General features: G+C 58.6%; 1 protein-coding gene across 1 annotated transcript in view; it reads right to left on the reverse strand.

The window, feature by feature from the left end:
* CFAP100 (cilia and flagella associated protein 100) overlaps positions 1-17346 on the reverse strand; it is a 28290-nt gene extending 10944 nt beyond the window's left edge. Inside the window, 3 exon segments of the mRNA XM_045534273.1 lie at positions 336-410; positions 4505-4597; positions 15897-17346. Of these exon segments, the coding sequence (XP_045390229.1) occupies positions 336-410; positions 4505-4556 (127 nt within the window). The 5' untranslated portion in view covers positions 4557-4597; positions 15897-17346.

The raw sequence follows: 17346 nt of genomic DNA on the forward strand, positions 1-17346 counted from the left end.
GCAGCAGCCATTCTGTGCCCGAGAGGCAACCTCGCCGTTGAGAGCCCTAATCCCTTTCTGGTGGGACGGGAAGACTTGGCACCGGGTCACCTCGATCCTGTCCCTGAACTGCTGTACGTGGAGCCTCAGGGAACCCTGCACCGCCTCCCCCGGTCCCCACGCGTGGAGGCAAAACCAAATCCTACTGTGTAGACGGTCCTGGTTGTGCAGGAGTCTGTGACTCTGTCCCCAATGCGGAAGAAGTGTTCCCCTCTGCTCTTTGTACCCCAGACCAGCTCTGAGGGTGTCCAGGAGCAGAGGGGACAGGGTTTGCCTCCCCCCACCTCGAAGGTTACCTTTTTTTTTCACCCCTTTCTCCAGCTTTTCCTCATTGATCGGAGAACTCTTCCGCCCGGATTCCAGGATGTGTTCTGGAGGGACACAAAGCGGGGGGGTGGCCCCCCGGAAGTCACCCATGTGGCCGTGAGGCGTGTGATCACCGCGCGAGGCAGACACTCGGGGGGCCTGTGGCCCCGGCGTCCTCGTGTGCCCGCCGGGCGTGGCTTCTCTGAGCCTCAGTTTCCACGTCTGAGATGCTCCCACCGCCTTCGCTGGGAAGGGGACAGAATTGAGCTAGACGGTGGCCTTGACCGTGTCCGGCACACACACCTGCCACACACACAGCCGCTGCGTCGGCCTCTGTTTTTAACCTTCAGTTTGTTCCTTGGAGTCGCAGCGCGGGGCCCATTTCACAGATGGACACACTGAGGCTCAGGGAGGCCAAGGGCCTCCAGCCTCGGGCTCCTGGGCTGCTCAGCGCCTGGCCGCCTGGGGTGGCCCTTAGGGCTTGGATGGAGGACCCAGAGACCCCCCCCCGTGTCCCTCTGGGACCTCCCACTCCCACCCCACGGTGAGAAGTGGCCCCTGTGACAGATCTGGCCCACCCGAGGCGAGGTGGCCTGGTCTGGAAGCCAGGGTCCCACTTGTCCCCACAAGAGACTGGCATGTCCCCGTCCCAGGGGTGGGCTCCTCAGCACCCCGTGTCTTCAGATGACATGTCACTCGGGGACCCCCGCTGCCCCACGGGGAAGAGGAGCTTTGCCCCGACGCGTCTTCCACTCTGACCCATGAATCTTCCAGAGCTCAGCGAGCCCAGGCCAGGCCAGCAGGGCAGCAGCTGTCACAGGGTGTCCCCAATCACGATCACGGGGCTGCACAGGGAGCCGGGCATCTTGGGGCCGGACGGGGAAGGGGCTGTGCGCTCCCAGAATGCAGATAGGGGAGGCAGGGTGCAGGCAGGTGGCGGTGGCTGTCACCCTGACACCCAGGCCCGAGCACACGGTGCCGGGCGGAGGGATCAGGGAGGAAGTTGAGGCAGTCCCGGGGGACTGGCAGGAAGGTCAGAGTCTGGCGAGGAACCTCGCATGCCATCAGGGCTGGCAGAGGACACAATGTCGCCCGGGGGCGGGGGGCAATAGGGCGCGGCGAGGCCTGCGGAAAACTCAGGAGCTTTGGTGGCCGAATAACGTCACTGTTTTCTTTCTCAGTGGCCGTACGGTTGCGTACCCAGGTCGTCGATTTAATTAACCCATTATACAAACCAGAAGCTGTCACTGTCATGTATTTATTTTGAGACAGAGTCTGGCTCTGTCGCCCGGGCTAGAGTGCCGTGGCGTCAGCCTCGCTCACAGCAGCCTCAGACTCCTGGGCTCCAGCGATCCTCCTGCCTCGGCCTCCCGAGTAGCTGGGACTACAGGCATGCGCCACCACGCCCGGGTCATTTTTTTCTATATATATTTTTAGTTGTCCACATAATTTCTTTCTATTTTTAGTAGAGACGGGGTCTCACTACATTGCCCAGGCTGGTCTCGAACTCCTGACCTCGAGCGATCCTCCTGCCTTGGCCTCCCAGAGTGCTGGGGTGACAGGCGTGCGCCCCCGCGCCCGGCCTGCAATGGCTTTTCCTCCTTTATTTCTTTCTCTTGCCCAGTTGCTCTGTCTAGAACTTTCAGTGCGGTGCTGAACAGCGGTTAACGCCCTCCCAGAGTGCAGAGCGTGTGACCTCGGACCCCCTTCCGCAGGAGCGAGCCTCTCCCGTCCTCCTCCTCCTCCTGGAGGCCCGTACCCCGAGCCTGGCCTCTTGGGAAATAAACTTGCCCGCTCCATGAACAAATGTCCCCACTGCCATGAGGCTCAGGCTGGGTTCTGGCCCGGATGTCAGGAGCCCCAGAGAGGGAGGGACCAGCTTCAGACCCTGCCTGCATGAGCTGGCTCCACACTGGGGCCGGGCGGAGGGTGTGGGGGTCCCACCAGCCTGGCCGAGAAGCCTGGGGTCCACTCTGGGCTCTCCCTGACTCTTCTGCCTGGGCAAGATCTCTGTCGGAGCGAGCAAAAGAAAACAAGAAAAAGAAAAAGAAAGAAAAAACAAAAAAGAAAAAAAAAAAGAAAAAAGAAAAAAAAAGAAAAAAAAAAACAAAAAAGAAAAAAGAAAAAAAGAAAAAAAGAAAAAAAAAGAAAAAACAAAAAAAAGCAAAAAAGAAAAAAAAAGAAAAAAGAAAAAAAAGAAAAAAGAAAAAGAAAAAAGAAAAAAAGAAAAAAGAAAAAAAAAAGAAAAAAGAAAAAAAGAAAAAAGAAAAAAAAAGAAAAAAAAGAAAAAAGAAAAAAAAAGAAAAAAGAAAAAAAAGGAAAAAAGAAAAAAAAGAAAAAAGAAAAAAAAGAAAAAAGAAAAAAAAGAAAAAAGAAAAAAAAAGAAAAAAGAAAAAAAAACAAAAAAAGAAGAAAAAGATGAAAAAAAAAACATTTCTATCAAGTGCTCAAGGCCTACAGGGAGACTGTAAGCAAACTAGCGCCTCTGCCGTGGCTTAGGGGACAGTGTGTCTAGTCACAAAATCATAAAAGCTTGACACCGGGCAGTCTGCCTGCTCCAACCCTTTCCATCATCTGAACAGAGCCCAGGAGTCCTCCCCTGCCCGTAGGCCCTGCCGAGTGTGGTCCACTATGGCCTTCTGTCTCTTCCTCCAACGCTCCAAGCTCATTGCCACCACCTAGAGAGCCCTTTCTTTCCCCACGCTGCCTTCAGGGCTCCCACTTGTCCTGTAGGCTGACCGCGGATGCCACCATGACCCTCCTCGGAGAGGCCGTCCCTAAACACCTTTTCATTTAAATGACACCCCCGCCGCCTCCCAGTTGCTCCAAGCTTCCGGTCCTATTCCTCTGTACCGCGTACAGGCTGTGCAAAATGCACGTTGGTGGCATGTGTTTCTCTGTCCTTAGGTCTCGCAGCAGCCCGAGGGGACAGGGGTTGGGCCCCTCCTACGGATGGAGGAGCTCAGAAATGACGGGGCCTGCAGGGGGGCCTTCTGCCTGGGTGTGGGGTCCGGGAGCCCTGTCTGCACCTGGCCCAGACTCGGAGCTCAGTGTCCCCAAACCCCTCACTCCTGGTGGCTCAGCGTCTTCCTGATCCCCCACTTTTGTCCCCAGCTCCTGCGCGTGACCCCAGGACATTGGGCTCTGCAATCCTCTAGGGCTGGAGCCCCTGACCGGGCCAACTCCCCTGCCCAGCCTGGTTTTTCTCCCAAATGCACAGACCCTCAACCAATCCCGGGGGACCCCGAAATGCCACGGGGCCGTAGGGTGGCCCCAACTAGTCCCTGCCCCCAGCGTCCCCACGAACGAATCAGAGTTTCCAAATCCTTCCACTGTCTCGTGCTAGCGCCACCATCTTGCACTGTTTTGTGTATTGCGAATTAATTTGTAATCTCTGCTCATTAACAATCGACGGGTTAGGGCCGGGCACGGTGGTGGCTCACGCCTGTCACCCCGGCACTCCGGGAGGCCGAGGTGGGAGGATCGCTCGAGGTCAGGAGTTCGAGACCAGCCTGGGCAGTGTAGCGAGACCCCGTCTCTACTAAAAATAGAAATTATATGGACAACTAAAAATATATATAGAAAAAATGAGCCGGGCGTGGTGGCGCGTGCCTGTCGTCCCAGCTACTCGGGAGGCCGAGGTGGGAGGATCGCTGGAGCCCAGGAGGTTGAGGCTGCTGTGAGCGAGGCTGACGCCACGGCACTCTAGCCCGGGCGACAGAGCCAGACTCTGTCTCAAAAAACAAAAAAACCCAAAAAACGGTTGACTGGTTAAATAAATTATGATATAGCGACACTATGGGATTGCTATTCGGGTCAAAAGCACAACAAGCACAGGGAATTCTTCATCAAAGGCTAAGGGACAGTCACACACGGCTCCCAGAAGGGACCAAGCCAGGCCACACCTCCATCCCAGCCGTCCAGCCTCCAGAGCTGGGACATAGTAAATCCCTGGGGTTTAAGCCACCAGTTGGTGGCGATACTTTGTAACAGCAGTGGCAGGAAACTGTCATCCTGGCGTCTCAAGGCACTTGGCAAACTGTCACTCCTGCCTCGTGGCTTAATCTAGAACCATCTGAACCCTGGAGTAAGTCTAGACCTCACCGTCCTAAGCTTCAAGGCTGTCCTGGACCGCTGAAAAGCCCACCCTAGTACTTACTGTCATACGTCACCCTCTTGGACACCCTAGTGGACTTCGTCCTGGACATCATGGTCGATGCGAAGTGTGACCTCGGCTAACGGAGATCCTCACCTGTGGAGGGACACAGAGATGAGCTGGCCGGTCCCCAGGCTCACACCCCCCTTTCCCGAGTGGCCGGCAACAGCCGGGTTCCCCGTGTGGCTGACACCTTCACGCTCCTCCTACCTGTCACACCCCTGCCAGGTCCACTCGCCCTTCCCGGATTTGGTTCTAGCTGCCTAATCTTTGCGCTCTTAGAACACACGAACCTCGGTCTGCCTCAGGGCCTTTGCACGTGAGGCTGCCTCGGCCAAAACTATCCTCCCTAGGCCGGGCGCGGTGGCTCACGCCTGTCACCCCAGCACTCTGGGAGGCCGAGGCGGGAGGATCGCTCGAGGTCAGGAGGTCGAGACCAGCCTGGGCAAGAGCGAGACCCCGTCTCTACTAAAAATAGAAAGAAATTATATGGACAACTAAAAATATATATAGAAAAAATGAGCCGGGCGTGGTGGCTCACGCCTGTCGTCCCAGCTACTCGGGAGGCCGAGGCAGGAGGATCGCTGGAGCCCAGGAGTTTGAGGTTGCTGTGAGCGAGGCTGACGCCACGGCACTCACTCTAGCCCGGGCGACAGAGGGAGACTCTGTCTCAAAAATAAAAATAAAAATAAACGGAACTCAGATGTCACCCCTTCCGTCACCACCACATCCAGAGTGGCTTCTTTCTCCCCACCCCCATGTGGGACCACCATGAATTCTCTTCTCTGCAATTGCCACCATGTGATGATCACTTTAAATTTTTTATTTTTTTGAGACAGAGTCTGGCTCTGTCGCCCGGGCTAGAGTGCCGTGGCGCCAGCCTCCCTCCAACAACCTCAGACTCGGGATTCAGCACCGTGTCCAAAGCGACACAGGCAGGAAGGGCTAGAGCGGGACAGAACTCAAGATCCTTTGACTGTAAGGCTGGCTTGCGGCGATCCCGCGACCTGCCAGCTACCGCGCCCGGTGGACAGCGACCCCGCGCCCCCGGGCCGCGCCTCCTGACCCCGCGGCTTGGCGGGCCTCCCCCTGGGGCGACATAGCGGGGTGCACAGGGATGCGGGGACCAGCCGGGGATGGGTGGGTGGCTTTGCAAATAAAGCCGGTGCAATGCGAGCAGGAAGGGCGAGGAGGCTCGCGAGGGGCGTCCCCAGGGTCGCCTGGCGGGGTCCCCCCCCCCCCCGGCCCCGCACGGTCCCCACCCGGGGTCCCGCTCCCGCGCCCCGCGCACGCACCGGCCCTGCGCCCGCGTCCCCGCTGCAATTTGCAATTCTCCGCTCTACGCGCCGGGCGCTGGGTTTACGTCGCCATGGCAACCATTGTTCCGGCCGGCGGTGATGTCACAAAAGCCCTGGCCCGGGGGGGGGGGGGGGGGGGGAGCGGGGCGGGGCTGCGGGCCGGGTCTACGCGGCGCAAAACCGGAGGGGCTTCACTTAAGCAGCGTCCAGAACGCTGGGGACCGCGTTAGAAAAGCCAGTTTGCAGTCCCCGCCCCTGAATCAAAAGCACCGCGCGCGGGTGGCACCGGGCAGCCGGGTCTGGTGACAATTCCGAGAAGCCCGGTGGGTGCCGGCTGAGGTCTGAGAGCTCCCGCTGCAGGGAAGGGACCAGACGCGGTGACAGGCGCGATCGGCAAACCGAGAGGCGAGGGGAGGAGGGGAGGGAGCGCAGGGGTGAGGTGACATCTGAGATCGTCCCCAATTACCAGCTGTTTGCGGCCAGGGGCGCGGGGCGTCCGGTCCCCCAGGCTCAGCGGCCCCTGCCTCTGCGCCCCCCAAAAAAGCGGCGGCGGCAGGAGACCCCTGCTAGAGTTCCCACCACGATCGCCAGACTTTGTCACACATCTCGGGGGGTTGAAGATTGCCAAAGGCTGCTTGGAGCTGGGGGACAGCCAGGCGTCCTCTGTTTTCAGGGACACTTAGGGGTGTCTGGAGCAGCCTGCAGCCCGGCGACGTGGTCCCAGTGGGGAATCCCAGCAGCTTGTGGCTCTGCCCAAGGCCAGGGTAATGGAAGAGGACATGGGGACCCACTGCCGGAAGTCCGGTGGGGCCAGGGTGGAGTGAGTGTGGGGCAGGGACCCCCCGAATTCCCACTGCAAGGACAGTTGTCCCGACCACGGCATCCACAGTGCGCTTTGCACAGGGAGGAAGTTTCGTGTTAAGCCACATATGTGATTTGTGCACTCATGTAGTGTGTGTTTTGCATGTGCATGTTCTGGTGTGCACATGTGTTGCATGTTTGTGTGTGTATCATGTGCACTCATGTAGTGTGTGTTTTGTGTGTGCATGCTCTGGCGTGCACGTGTGTAGCATGTCTGTGTGCATGCACACGTGCACTCATGTAGTGTGTGTTTTGCATGTGCGTGCTCTGGTGTGCACGTGTGTAGCATGTCTGTGCATACACGTGTGCACTCATGTGTGTGTTTTGCATGTGCATGTGTGTAGCATGTCTGTGTGCATGCACGTGTGCACTCATGTAGTGTGTGTTTTGAGTGTGCATGTTCTGGTGTGCACGTGTGTAGCATGTCTGTGTGCATGCACACGTGCACTCATGCAGTGTGTGTTTTGCATGTGCATGTTCTGGTGTGCACATGTGTTGCATGTTTGTGTATGTATCATGTGCACTCATGTGGTGTATGTTTTGCGTGTGCATGCTCTGGCATGCACGTGTGTAGCATGTCTGTGTGCATGCACACGTGCACTCATGTAGTGTGTGTTTTGCATGTGCATGTTCTGGTGTGCACATGTGTTGCATGTTTGTGTGTGTGTCATGTGCACTCATGTAGTGTGTGTTTTGCATGTGCGTGCTCTGGTGTGCACGTGTGTAGCATGTCTGTGCATACACGTGTGCACTCATGTGTGTGTTTTGCATGTGCATGTTCTGGTGTGCACGTGTGTTGCATGTTTGTGTGTGTATCATGTGCACTCATGTGGTGTGTGTTTTGCGTGTGCATGCTCTGGCATGCACGTGCGTAGCATGTCTGTGTGCATGCACACGTGCACTCATGTAGTGTGTGTTTTGCATGTGCGTGCTCTGGTGTGCACGTGTGTAGCATGTCTGTGCATACACGTGTGCACTCATGTGTGTGTTTTGCATGTGCATGTGTGTAGCATGTCTGTGTGCATGCACGTGTGCACTCATGTAGTGTGTGTTTTGAGTGTGCATGTTCTGGTGTGCACGTGTGTAGCATGTCTGTGTGCATGCACACGTGCACTCATGCAGTGTGTGTTTTGCATGTGCATGTTCTGGTGTGCACATGTGTTGCATGTTTGTGTATGTATCATGTGCACTCATGTGGTGTATGTTTTGCGTGTGCATGCTCTGGCATGCACGTGTGTAGCATGTCTGTGTGCATGCACACGTGCACTCATGTAGTGTGTGTTTTGCATGTGCATGTTCTGGTGTGCACATGTGTTGCATGTTTGTGTGTGTGTCATGTGCACTCATGTAGTGTGTGTTTTGCATGTGCGTGCTCTGGTGTGCACGTGTGTAGCATGTCTGTGCATACACGTGTGCACTCATGTGTGTGTTTTGCATGTGCATGTTCTGGTGTGCACGTGTGTTGCATGTTTGTGTGTGTATCATGTGCACTCATGTGGTGTGTGTTTTGCATGTGCATGCTCTGGCATGCACGTGCGTAGCATGTCTGTGTGCATGCACACGTACACTCATGTAGTGTGTGTTTTGCATGTGCGTGCTCTGGTGTGCACGTGTGTAGCATGTCTGTGTGCATGCATACATGCACTCATGTAGTGTGTGTCTTGCGTGTGCATGCTCTGGCATACACGTGTGTAGCATGTCTGTGTGCATGCATGCATGCACTCATGTAGTGTGTGTTTTGCATGTGCGTGCTCTGGTGTGCACGTGTGTAGCATGTCTGTGTGCATGCCCACGTGCACTCATGTAGTGTGTGTCTTGCGTGTGCATGCTCTGGCATACACGTGTGTAGCATGTCTGTGTGCATGCATGCATGCACTCATGTAGTGTGTGTTTTGCATGTGCGTGGTGTGCAACTATTTTTTTAAATAGTTTCTCTAAAACACCAGGAATTCTAACGAGGCCTTTTGGCATCCAGAGAATAAGCTTTTCCCCCAAAGAGAAAAGCTCCTGAGGACGATGACAACTCATTGTCATTAGCAGAGAAGTCTAGAAACTGCCGTGAATGTCCCCGTGAACTGTCACTCAAGGTTTTCTGTGTGCCAGGCACCAATTCTACATGCTTGACTCAATTTCTCCGATCTAACCCCCGAGACCCCTGCGGGGTAGGTTCTGCTGTCGCCCCTGCCTTTCCGGAAGGATCCAGCGGGGGCGGGCCGGAGCTGGGGCTCTCCCCGGCAGGCCGTGGGGTGCATCTCTGCTCTTAACCGGAACACGCTGGCTGTCGCCAGGAACTGTCCCGTCCTTTCAAGCAATTATTAAGACAACGGTGCACGAGCTTTGGAAAAAGGTCGCAGTCTGATTGTCACATAGATCCGTGTGACAGAACCTTACTGCACTCCTCCTGTCCTTAGCTGTCTGCCACCCTTTCCCAGGACCCCTCCGTGGGCCACTAGGTCCAGTGGGCGGGGAAAGGGGAGGAGCCACAGTCTCAGGGCTGTCACTCTGCCTCCCGTGGCCCCGCCCCCTGGCTGCTGCCGGGCACCCTGTCCCGGTTCCAACTCTGGAACTCCGCCACCTCCTCCCTGCAGCCTGCAGCCCTGCTCTTGCAAGCTCCTCTTGGCCTTGCCATTGCCTCTTCCCATACTTAGTTATTGCCACACACGTGTGACCAACTTACCGCATGAAAAGTCCCCTCTCTTTGACACCCCTCGTGGGCTTCCGTTTTCCAGGCAGAAGCTAGACTCCCATTAGACAGAGGCATGAGAGCTTGAGAGACAGAGGTCGAGAGAACGGGGTGTCCCTCCTCGCCGGCTACGTGACCGTGGGCAAGTCTGGGACTCCGTTTCCTCATCTCTAGAGTGGGAATGGTGACAGTGACCTGGGAGGACAGGCGTGTGGCTTGCACCTCGCTGGGTCCCAAATAATGCTTGTCTGCCAATATAGTATCATGCTCGGAGGAGGGAGGTTCAGTGGGGCCCGTCCGTGAGCCTGGTGGTGGGCACCCCTGCCTGCCTACAGAGCCTCCTGCCACACAGTCCGTAAGTGACTCAATGGCCCCACTTGTCCCCCAATGCCCAGGACCTTCTCCTGCCACACTGGCTAAGCGCTGCTTCCCTGCAGGTCGGCGGGAGAGGCCCGGGTGTTGGGAGTTGGCACCATTTGGACCAGGTGAAAGGATGAAGAGGTCTAAAAACAGGCCGGTAGGGGCTGTGATTTGTTTTTTTTTTTTTTTTTTTTTTTGTCTTTTGATCTGAGGGTCCAAGTGGACCACATGTGCTGTTGAGTTCCAGCTTTAGCTTCAGAAGAGGATGCATTGCAGGGGTGGAGGGGTCGGGGCAAGCTGAGCAGCAGGGAAAGATGTTAGGACGCAGCAGCTGTTTCCTAGCAAGAGCCGGTCGGGACTTGGGTGAAGTGGAGACAGGACGCAGCCAAGACCCAGGGAGAGAGGGCTGGCGTGCAGGTGGCAGGTGACATCCCCTTGGGGAACACTTTGAGGGAGTAGAGGGGCAGCCGGGGGAGGAGGAGGAGGCTCAAAGGAGAAAGGGAAAGAAGAGGTAGGAAGAAAATCAGGCCGGTGGGATCTCTGGAAAAGCCAAAGGAACACGACCCTGCCGCGACCCTGCAACGGGACGGAAAAGTCTCTCAGCCAGCGGTGTGGACAAAACCGGGTATCCACATGCAAAAGAGGAAATCGGGCCTCCTTTTATAACATTTTTTTTTTTTTGGAGACAGAGTCTCCCTCTGTCGCCCGGGCTAGAGTGCCGTGGCGTCAGCCTCGCTCACAGCAGCCTCAACCTCCCGGGCTCAAGCGATCCTCCTGCCTCAGCCTCCCGAGTAGCTGGGACTACATGCATGCGCCACCACGCCCGGCTCATTTTTTCTATATATATTTTTAGCTGTCCAGATCATTTGTTTCTATTTTTACTAGAGACGGGGTCTTGCTACATTGCCCAGGCTGGTCTCGACCTCCTGACCTCGAGCGATCCTCCCTCCTCGGCCTCCCCGAGTGCTGGGGTGACAGGCGTGAGCCACCGCGCCGGGCCTGCTTTTATCACACGACAGAAATTAAACTCCAAGTGGATCACAGGCCTCCATGTAAGAGCTCAAACTATACAACTCTTAGAAGAAAACACAGGAGTCAGTATCTGTGACCCTGAGTTAGGGCAATGTTTTGTTAGCGATGACACCAAAAGCCAAGTGACAAAAGAGAAAAAAAAAAAAAGGTAAATTGAACTTCATCAGAATGAAAACGCTTTGTGCTATAAATCACACCATTCGGAAAGTGAAAAGAATGGGAGAAATTATTTTCAAATCATTGATCTCACGAGGGACTTGGATCCGGACTCTGGAATAAACTCCAACAACTCGGTGAGGAAAAGACGAACATGGCCGGGTGGGGTGATTCGGACCTGTGGTCCCAACTCTTTGGGAGGCTGAGGCAGGAGGATCGCTTGAGGCCAGGAGTCTGAGGCCACAATGAGGTATGATTGTGCCCACTGCACTGCAGCCTGGGCGACAGAGCAAGACCCTCTCTCCGGAAGAAGGAAGGAAGGAAGGAGGGAAGGAAGGAAGGAAGGAAGGAAGGAAGGAAGGAAGGAGGGAAGGAAGGAAGGAGGGAAGGAAGGAAGGAAGGAAGGAAGGAAGAAAGGAGGGAAGGAAGGAGGGAAGGAAGGAAGGAGGGAAGGAAGGAAGGAAGGAGGGAAGGAAGAAAGGAGGGAAGGAAGGAGGGAAGGAAGGAGGGAAGGAGGGAGGGAGGGAGGGAAAAGAAAAGAAAGAAAAAGACCCACATCTGCCCCAGCCCCGGTGGATGCGGGGTCGTCAAACGCCAGCGTGGGAGGCAGGCCACCAAGGCTCGGGGGACGCAGCCCACCTGGGTGGGAAAGCCAGGTGACACTGCTCTGGGTCACAGGCGCTGCTCCCATGCCTGGTCCCCACAGGTGAGGTCCCAGGTGGCTGAGGGGACTCAGACTAGGCTGTGTGCACAGTGGAGATGGGGGAGGGGCCGGGAGAGACCGGAGGAGGGGAGGGGAGGAGGGGGGAGATGGGAGAGGAGAGGAGGGGAGGCGGGAGGAGGGGAGGGGAGGAGGGGAGTGGAGGGGAGAGGAGGGGAGGGGGGAGGAGGGGAGGGGAGGGGAGAGGAGGGGAGGGGGAGGAGGGGAGGGGAGGGGGAGGAGGGGAGTGGAGGGGGAGGAGGGGAGGGGGGAGGAGGGGAGGGGGGAGGAGGGGAGGGGGAGGAGGGGAGTGGAGGGGAGAGGAGGGGAGGGGGAGGAGGGGAGGGGAGGGGAGAGGAGGGGAGGGGGGAGGAGGGGAGGGGAGGGAAGGGGAGGGGAGGGGAGGGGGAGGAGGGGAGGGGAGGGGAGAGGAGGGGAGGGGGAGGAGGGGAGGGGAGGGGAGAGGAGGGGAGGGGGGAGGAGGGGAGGGGAGGGAAGGGGAGGGGAGGGGAGGGGGAGGAGGGGAGGGGAGGGGAGAGGAGGGGAGGGGGGAGGAGGGGAGGGGAGGGGAAGGGGAGGGGAGGGGAGGGGGAGGAGGGGAGTGGAGGGGAGGGGGGAGGAGGGGAGGGGAGGGGAGAGGAGGGGAGGGGAGAGGAGGGGAGGGAAGGGGAGGGGAGGGGGGAGGAGGGGAGGGAGGAGGAGGACAGAGGAGGGGAGGGGGGAGGAGGGCAGAGGAGGGGAGGGGGGAGGAGGGCAGAGGAGGGGAGGAGGGAGGAGGGCAGAGGCCGCTGGGTGGCGCGCACGCGCACACGGGGAGGCCGGACGGGACATCGAGGCCGCAGGGCAGAGAGTGACGGGATGAGGCGGTCCCGGCGCCGGGTCCTGACACCACCGAGGCTGCATTTTGCTCCGGGGCGACAGAAAGCTCTGCTAGCGGTGACCTAAACACCGGGGACAATATCACGTCACCTAAGGAGAAGCCCCTGAGAGTATTTGTCACCACGTGTCCTCAGCCCAAAACCTTCCTGCAAGCCTCGGCCAATCTCCGGCGGGGAAGGCCAATGCAACCCTGCGGGGGACCCTGCCCGGGGCGCGTGGCCCCTGGGGACAAGGGTGACTCCCCGAGCCACCCCCGCTCGGTTGTGTTGGGAACGAGATGGGAGGATTTGAATGCACGTTGGCTGGGTTGGTCACCAACATCCTGCTCCGGGACATCCCCACGCTGGGCGTCTGGCTGCCTTGGGGACAGGGCGTCGTGTTCGCTGTCACCCCGCCGTGCAGCCCCGAGGAGCCTGGCGCTGGCCCTCCGGGGTGCCGGGGACACCTTCGAGCTCTGCCCGTGCAGCAAAAGATCCCCCCTGCGTGCCGGGATGACAGCTGATGATTTTGTCGCTATTGAATTTTTTTTTTTTTTGGTTTTTTTTTTTTTTTCGTTTTTTTTTTTTTTTTTCGGTTTTTTTTTTTTTTCGGGTTTTTTTTTTCGGGTTTTTTTTTTTTTGGTTTTTTTTTTTCGGGTTTTTTTTTTTCGTTTTTTTTTTTTTTTTTGTTTTGTTTTTTTTTTCACTGAAACTGAAGTTGCGGAAACGCATCACTTCTGTGACAAATAAAATAGCGAAGAAGTAGAGCAGACCGCGCGCCGCCCGGGATGTCGCCCGCGCCCTGCCCTGCCCCCGCCCGGGGACTGGAGTCTGTCCTCGCTGCCTGTGTCCCGCCACCCCTGTCCCCAAGTCTGGGCTGATGCGTCTTCATTGCGCCCCGAAAGCGAAGGTCATTTCACAAGGGCGCGTGGTGGTGGCGGGGGGTGTCCCATGAGGACACGAGCTGTGGCCCGTGTCCCCTGCACCCCGACGCCTGCCTGGCGCACGGAAGGTGCCGGATCGGTCGTGTGCAGAGTGACTGGCTGCATAGGGGCGGGTGACCGTGTCGTGTGTTTGCGTAAAGGGCGACAGCGGCGGCGGAGGAACACGAGGACGCGTGCGTGTGCGTCCGAGCGGCGCACGGCCGGGTGGCTGGGTGGTGCCAGGGTTGGGGACGGATGACGCATGCGCAGCGAGCCAGGACGCACGGAGCGCGGCCACCGCGGGGTGTCGCCCCGCCCCGCCCCGCCGGCGACAGTGCCTGGCCGGGTGGCCGCGCTTTCTGCCCGAGAGAGGGGACTTGCCAAACAGGAACGTTTTGTCCCAGGCGGCGGGGACAGCTTCCCCGGTGACGCAGGCTTGTAAACAAGCTGCAAAGACGCCGCGGGTCAGGCGGGACCGCGCCAACTTGCGACACGTCCCCAAGCCCCAGTGTCCTCGAAAGCGACTTCCTTGCTTGGCCTGCTGAGGAAATCCGCAGAGGTGTCCCCAAAGCCCGCAGAGTCCCTTTGCCACGATGCCAACACCTGGGTTCCAATCCTGGCTCGGTTACCTTCTTCTTGCTGTGTGGCCTGGGGCAAGTTCCTTGCCCTCTCTGTGCCTCAGCAGCTTCTCTGAACAAGGACGAGGCGAAGACCCGCTTTGCCGGGCTGCGCTGGCATCAAATGGGTTAACACTGGCAGGGCACTCAGCCTGACACCCCGGAGCAGTGTCCCCTACGGTCCCATCATTTCTCATTTCTGTCCCTTCAGACAGGCCCTACTGGTCACTATCTGAGTGAACTCATTTTTTTTCTTTTTTCTTTTTTTCTTTTTTTTTTTTTTTGAGACAGAGTCTGGCTCTGTCACCCGGGCTAGAGTGCTGTGGCATCAGCCTAGCTCACAGCAACCTCAGACTCCTGGGCTCAAGCGATCCTCCTGCCTCAGCCTCCCGAGTAGCTGGGACGACAGGCATGCGCCACCACGCCCGGCTCATTTTTTCTATCTATATTTTTAGCTGTCCAGCTAATTTCTTTCTATTTTTAGTAGAGACGGGGTCTCGCTACATTGCCCAGGCTGGTCTCGAACTCCTGACCTCGAGCGATCCTCCCGCCTCGGCCTCCCCGAGTGCTGGGATGACAGGCGTGAGCCACCGCGCCCGGCCTGGAAACAAGCTCCTTGAAGGCAGAAATCGTCGCCTGCAGTGTTCACGCCTGTGGCCCAAACGCCTGCCGGCCCCTGGCGTGTGGCTGTCACCCTGAGTGACTCAATGGGCATTTCAGGGTCACCTGGTGCTTCCCGCAAAAGCAGATTCCTGTGCCCCCGAGTCTGCCTGGCTGGGGGCGAAGCTACCGACTGTCTTGTGACCTCCCGCTCCCCATCGGGTGCAGCCCCACGGTCTAGAGTCACCGCTCGCCGAGCCCTGCACCCCGGACCCCTCCCTGCGGGTCACACTCCGCAGCAGGGAGACGACAGACCACGTCTGCCGTCTGAAAGGCCCTGGCCGTTCAAGACCCTGACTTTTCCGGCCCCTGTCGCGGTGGCGAGATGCCCGGTGTTCCATGAGAAACATTTGCTTTTGCAAGAAGTGACCAGGGACATGGAAAAAAGTTCCAGCCACAACCTCACCGGACAACGGCCCCTTTCCTGGCCGCTGCAGAGCTCTCGGCCTTGGGGACAGCCTGCGGCCCTGGCGGGGGCTGGGAGACGATTTGGGGGGGACCCTGCAGTGACCCCAGCAGAGTGGGGGACCCCGCCCTGCAGGAGGAGCGGGAGCCGGCGCGGGGCTGCCAGCCAGCCGGGACGCTCCCCGGGCAAAGTGGGTTAGAAGTGAGTTAACCGGTTCTGCCTCTGGGATCCTTGCTTCAAAACGCCACATGCCAGAGGACCATGTTGGAGCCGAGGGAGGGGGAGTCTGCACAGGTCCCCGGGGACAGGGGACAGGGACGGGACAGTGCAGGGGTGTGGGGTGCAGGGCAGCAAGGCCCCTGGCCTGAGGACACACTGGCTTCCCAAGTTCAGAAACCCATTTTCTGTCCCAAGCCCGAAAGAGGAATGTCACCAAACACCGCTTACCTCTCGCTCTTGCTCAGGCTGGCCTCGAACTCCTGACCTCGAGCGATCCTCCCGCCTCGGCCTCCCAGAGTGCTGGGGTGACAGGCGTGAGCCACCGCGTCCGGCCTACAACCGCGCTTCCTAAATCGCCACTTGCGGTCTCTCCGTGGGTCGGGAGGGGCATGGAACTCCGTGCACCCCCTTTAATGGAACTAGAGCTGAGCGGGACAGAAGGGGACAGAAATCGTTGGCACTGGGGGCTTGGGCATCACTGCAGGGAGCCGGTGGGGGGTGCGGGGTGGGGAATGGGGGATGGGGTGAGGGAGGGGAGGGCTGGACTCAGAGGCTCAGGTAGGGCTGGGGAGGGCTGGGGACCCTCGGGGACCAGGCCATGCCTGGAATCCCACTGGCCGGACCTCCTTGCCTGGCGTCTTCTCCCGGGTCCTCTTATAAACCGCAAATGCCACTGGCAAAGCCTGTGCAGTGACCCTTGGCCCTCGAGGTGGCAGACGACTGTGCTCTTCTTGCGGGTGGGGACACTGTAAACGTCCCCGCGTTGCAGGGAAGCTGTCGAGGCGGGGAGGCAGGCAGCCGGGGCTGGCCCGGTCTTGACTTTTAGGGACATGTAATATGTCACACGACCATCCAAATAGCTCCCCTCTGCCTTGAAGAGGCTGACGATAAAAGCGAACCGCTATAGTCCCAGAAGGTGACTGTGTCGCCGTGGGACACAGGTGACAATGTGACCAGACACAGGGCGGGACGGGAAAACGCCGAGGCCTCCCGAGAAAGCACGGGTCCAAACGGGCACTGCATAGACTCAACTCAATCTGCCCGTCGAGGACAAACTTACCGGGAAAACATTCGACTTCCCGAACCATCAGAGACGCCAATGAATACAGTGACACCCTGACCCGTCCCATTGGCAAAAAGCGACAAAACTTTTCGCCCTGCTCATGGCGAGGACGATAGTCCCAGCTCACCGGGAGTTTGTGCGGGTTAAGGGAGGCGGGATTTCTAAACCACGGGCGTCTGGTGACTGCTTAGGAGTGTTAGCTCTGAGTTTTGTGCCCGGTGCACAATAAGCCCGCAGGAAAGTCACCTATGGTATTAGCTGGCCGTCCACAGAAGCTTTTGCAAGAAAGATTGGACGTTCCGGGGCTGTGCCAATGGCCTGGGGCACGCTGCCTGCCCTCCCAAGACGTGTGTATTCTGAGTCCCCCACTCAGGACCCCTCAGAGGCTGTTTTGGCCCAACTCTTGGTCCAGAGGACACAGGGACCCGTAGAGGGTGGTGACTTGCTCAGATCTCTGCAGCCAGTTAGAGACGGGAACCCGAACGCGTCCCCGCATTGCCGGGGACCAGCGCGCGCGCTGCCAGCGGCATCTGTAGGCCGGGAAGCGCTAGTCAGTCCTCAGAAAGGGGTCCCCGAGGCAGAGTGTCATTGTCTTGAGGTGGGGGGCGGCGAACCTGCTTCTGGAGGCCTGGGGACAGCGAGGGGGTGCGGGGACGACAGCGGGTGGCCCAGGCGGCGCGCACGTTCCCGAGGTCCCTCGTTGCCCGGTGTTAGGATCAGACCCCGCATCTCTCCAACGATAGGCTCCCCGGGCCAGTCTCCTACTTATCTGTCATCCGGCGGGACGCACAGCGGCCTGGCCCCGCCGGGGTGGAGGTGGCGACGTGGTGGCCCCCTAGGCCGGGCGGTGTCCCCCGCCCCCGCCAGCGCCGCAGCCCTCACCGGGTGCGCTGCGCTTGCAGGCGCCGCTTCCGTTCTCACCCGAAGGGGACCCTCGCGGGCGCAGCCAAGTCCGCGGCGACGGCTGGGACGCAGGGAGGTGGCGGCGCGGCGGGTCCGGGCCGCGCGGA

Source organism: Lemur catta, chromosome 21 (genome assembly GCF_020740605.2).
Source record: "Lemur catta isolate mLemCat1 chromosome 21, mLemCat1.pri, whole genome shotgun sequence".
Taxonomy (NCBI): Eukaryota; Metazoa; Chordata; class Mammalia; order Primates; family Lemuridae; genus Lemur; species Lemur catta.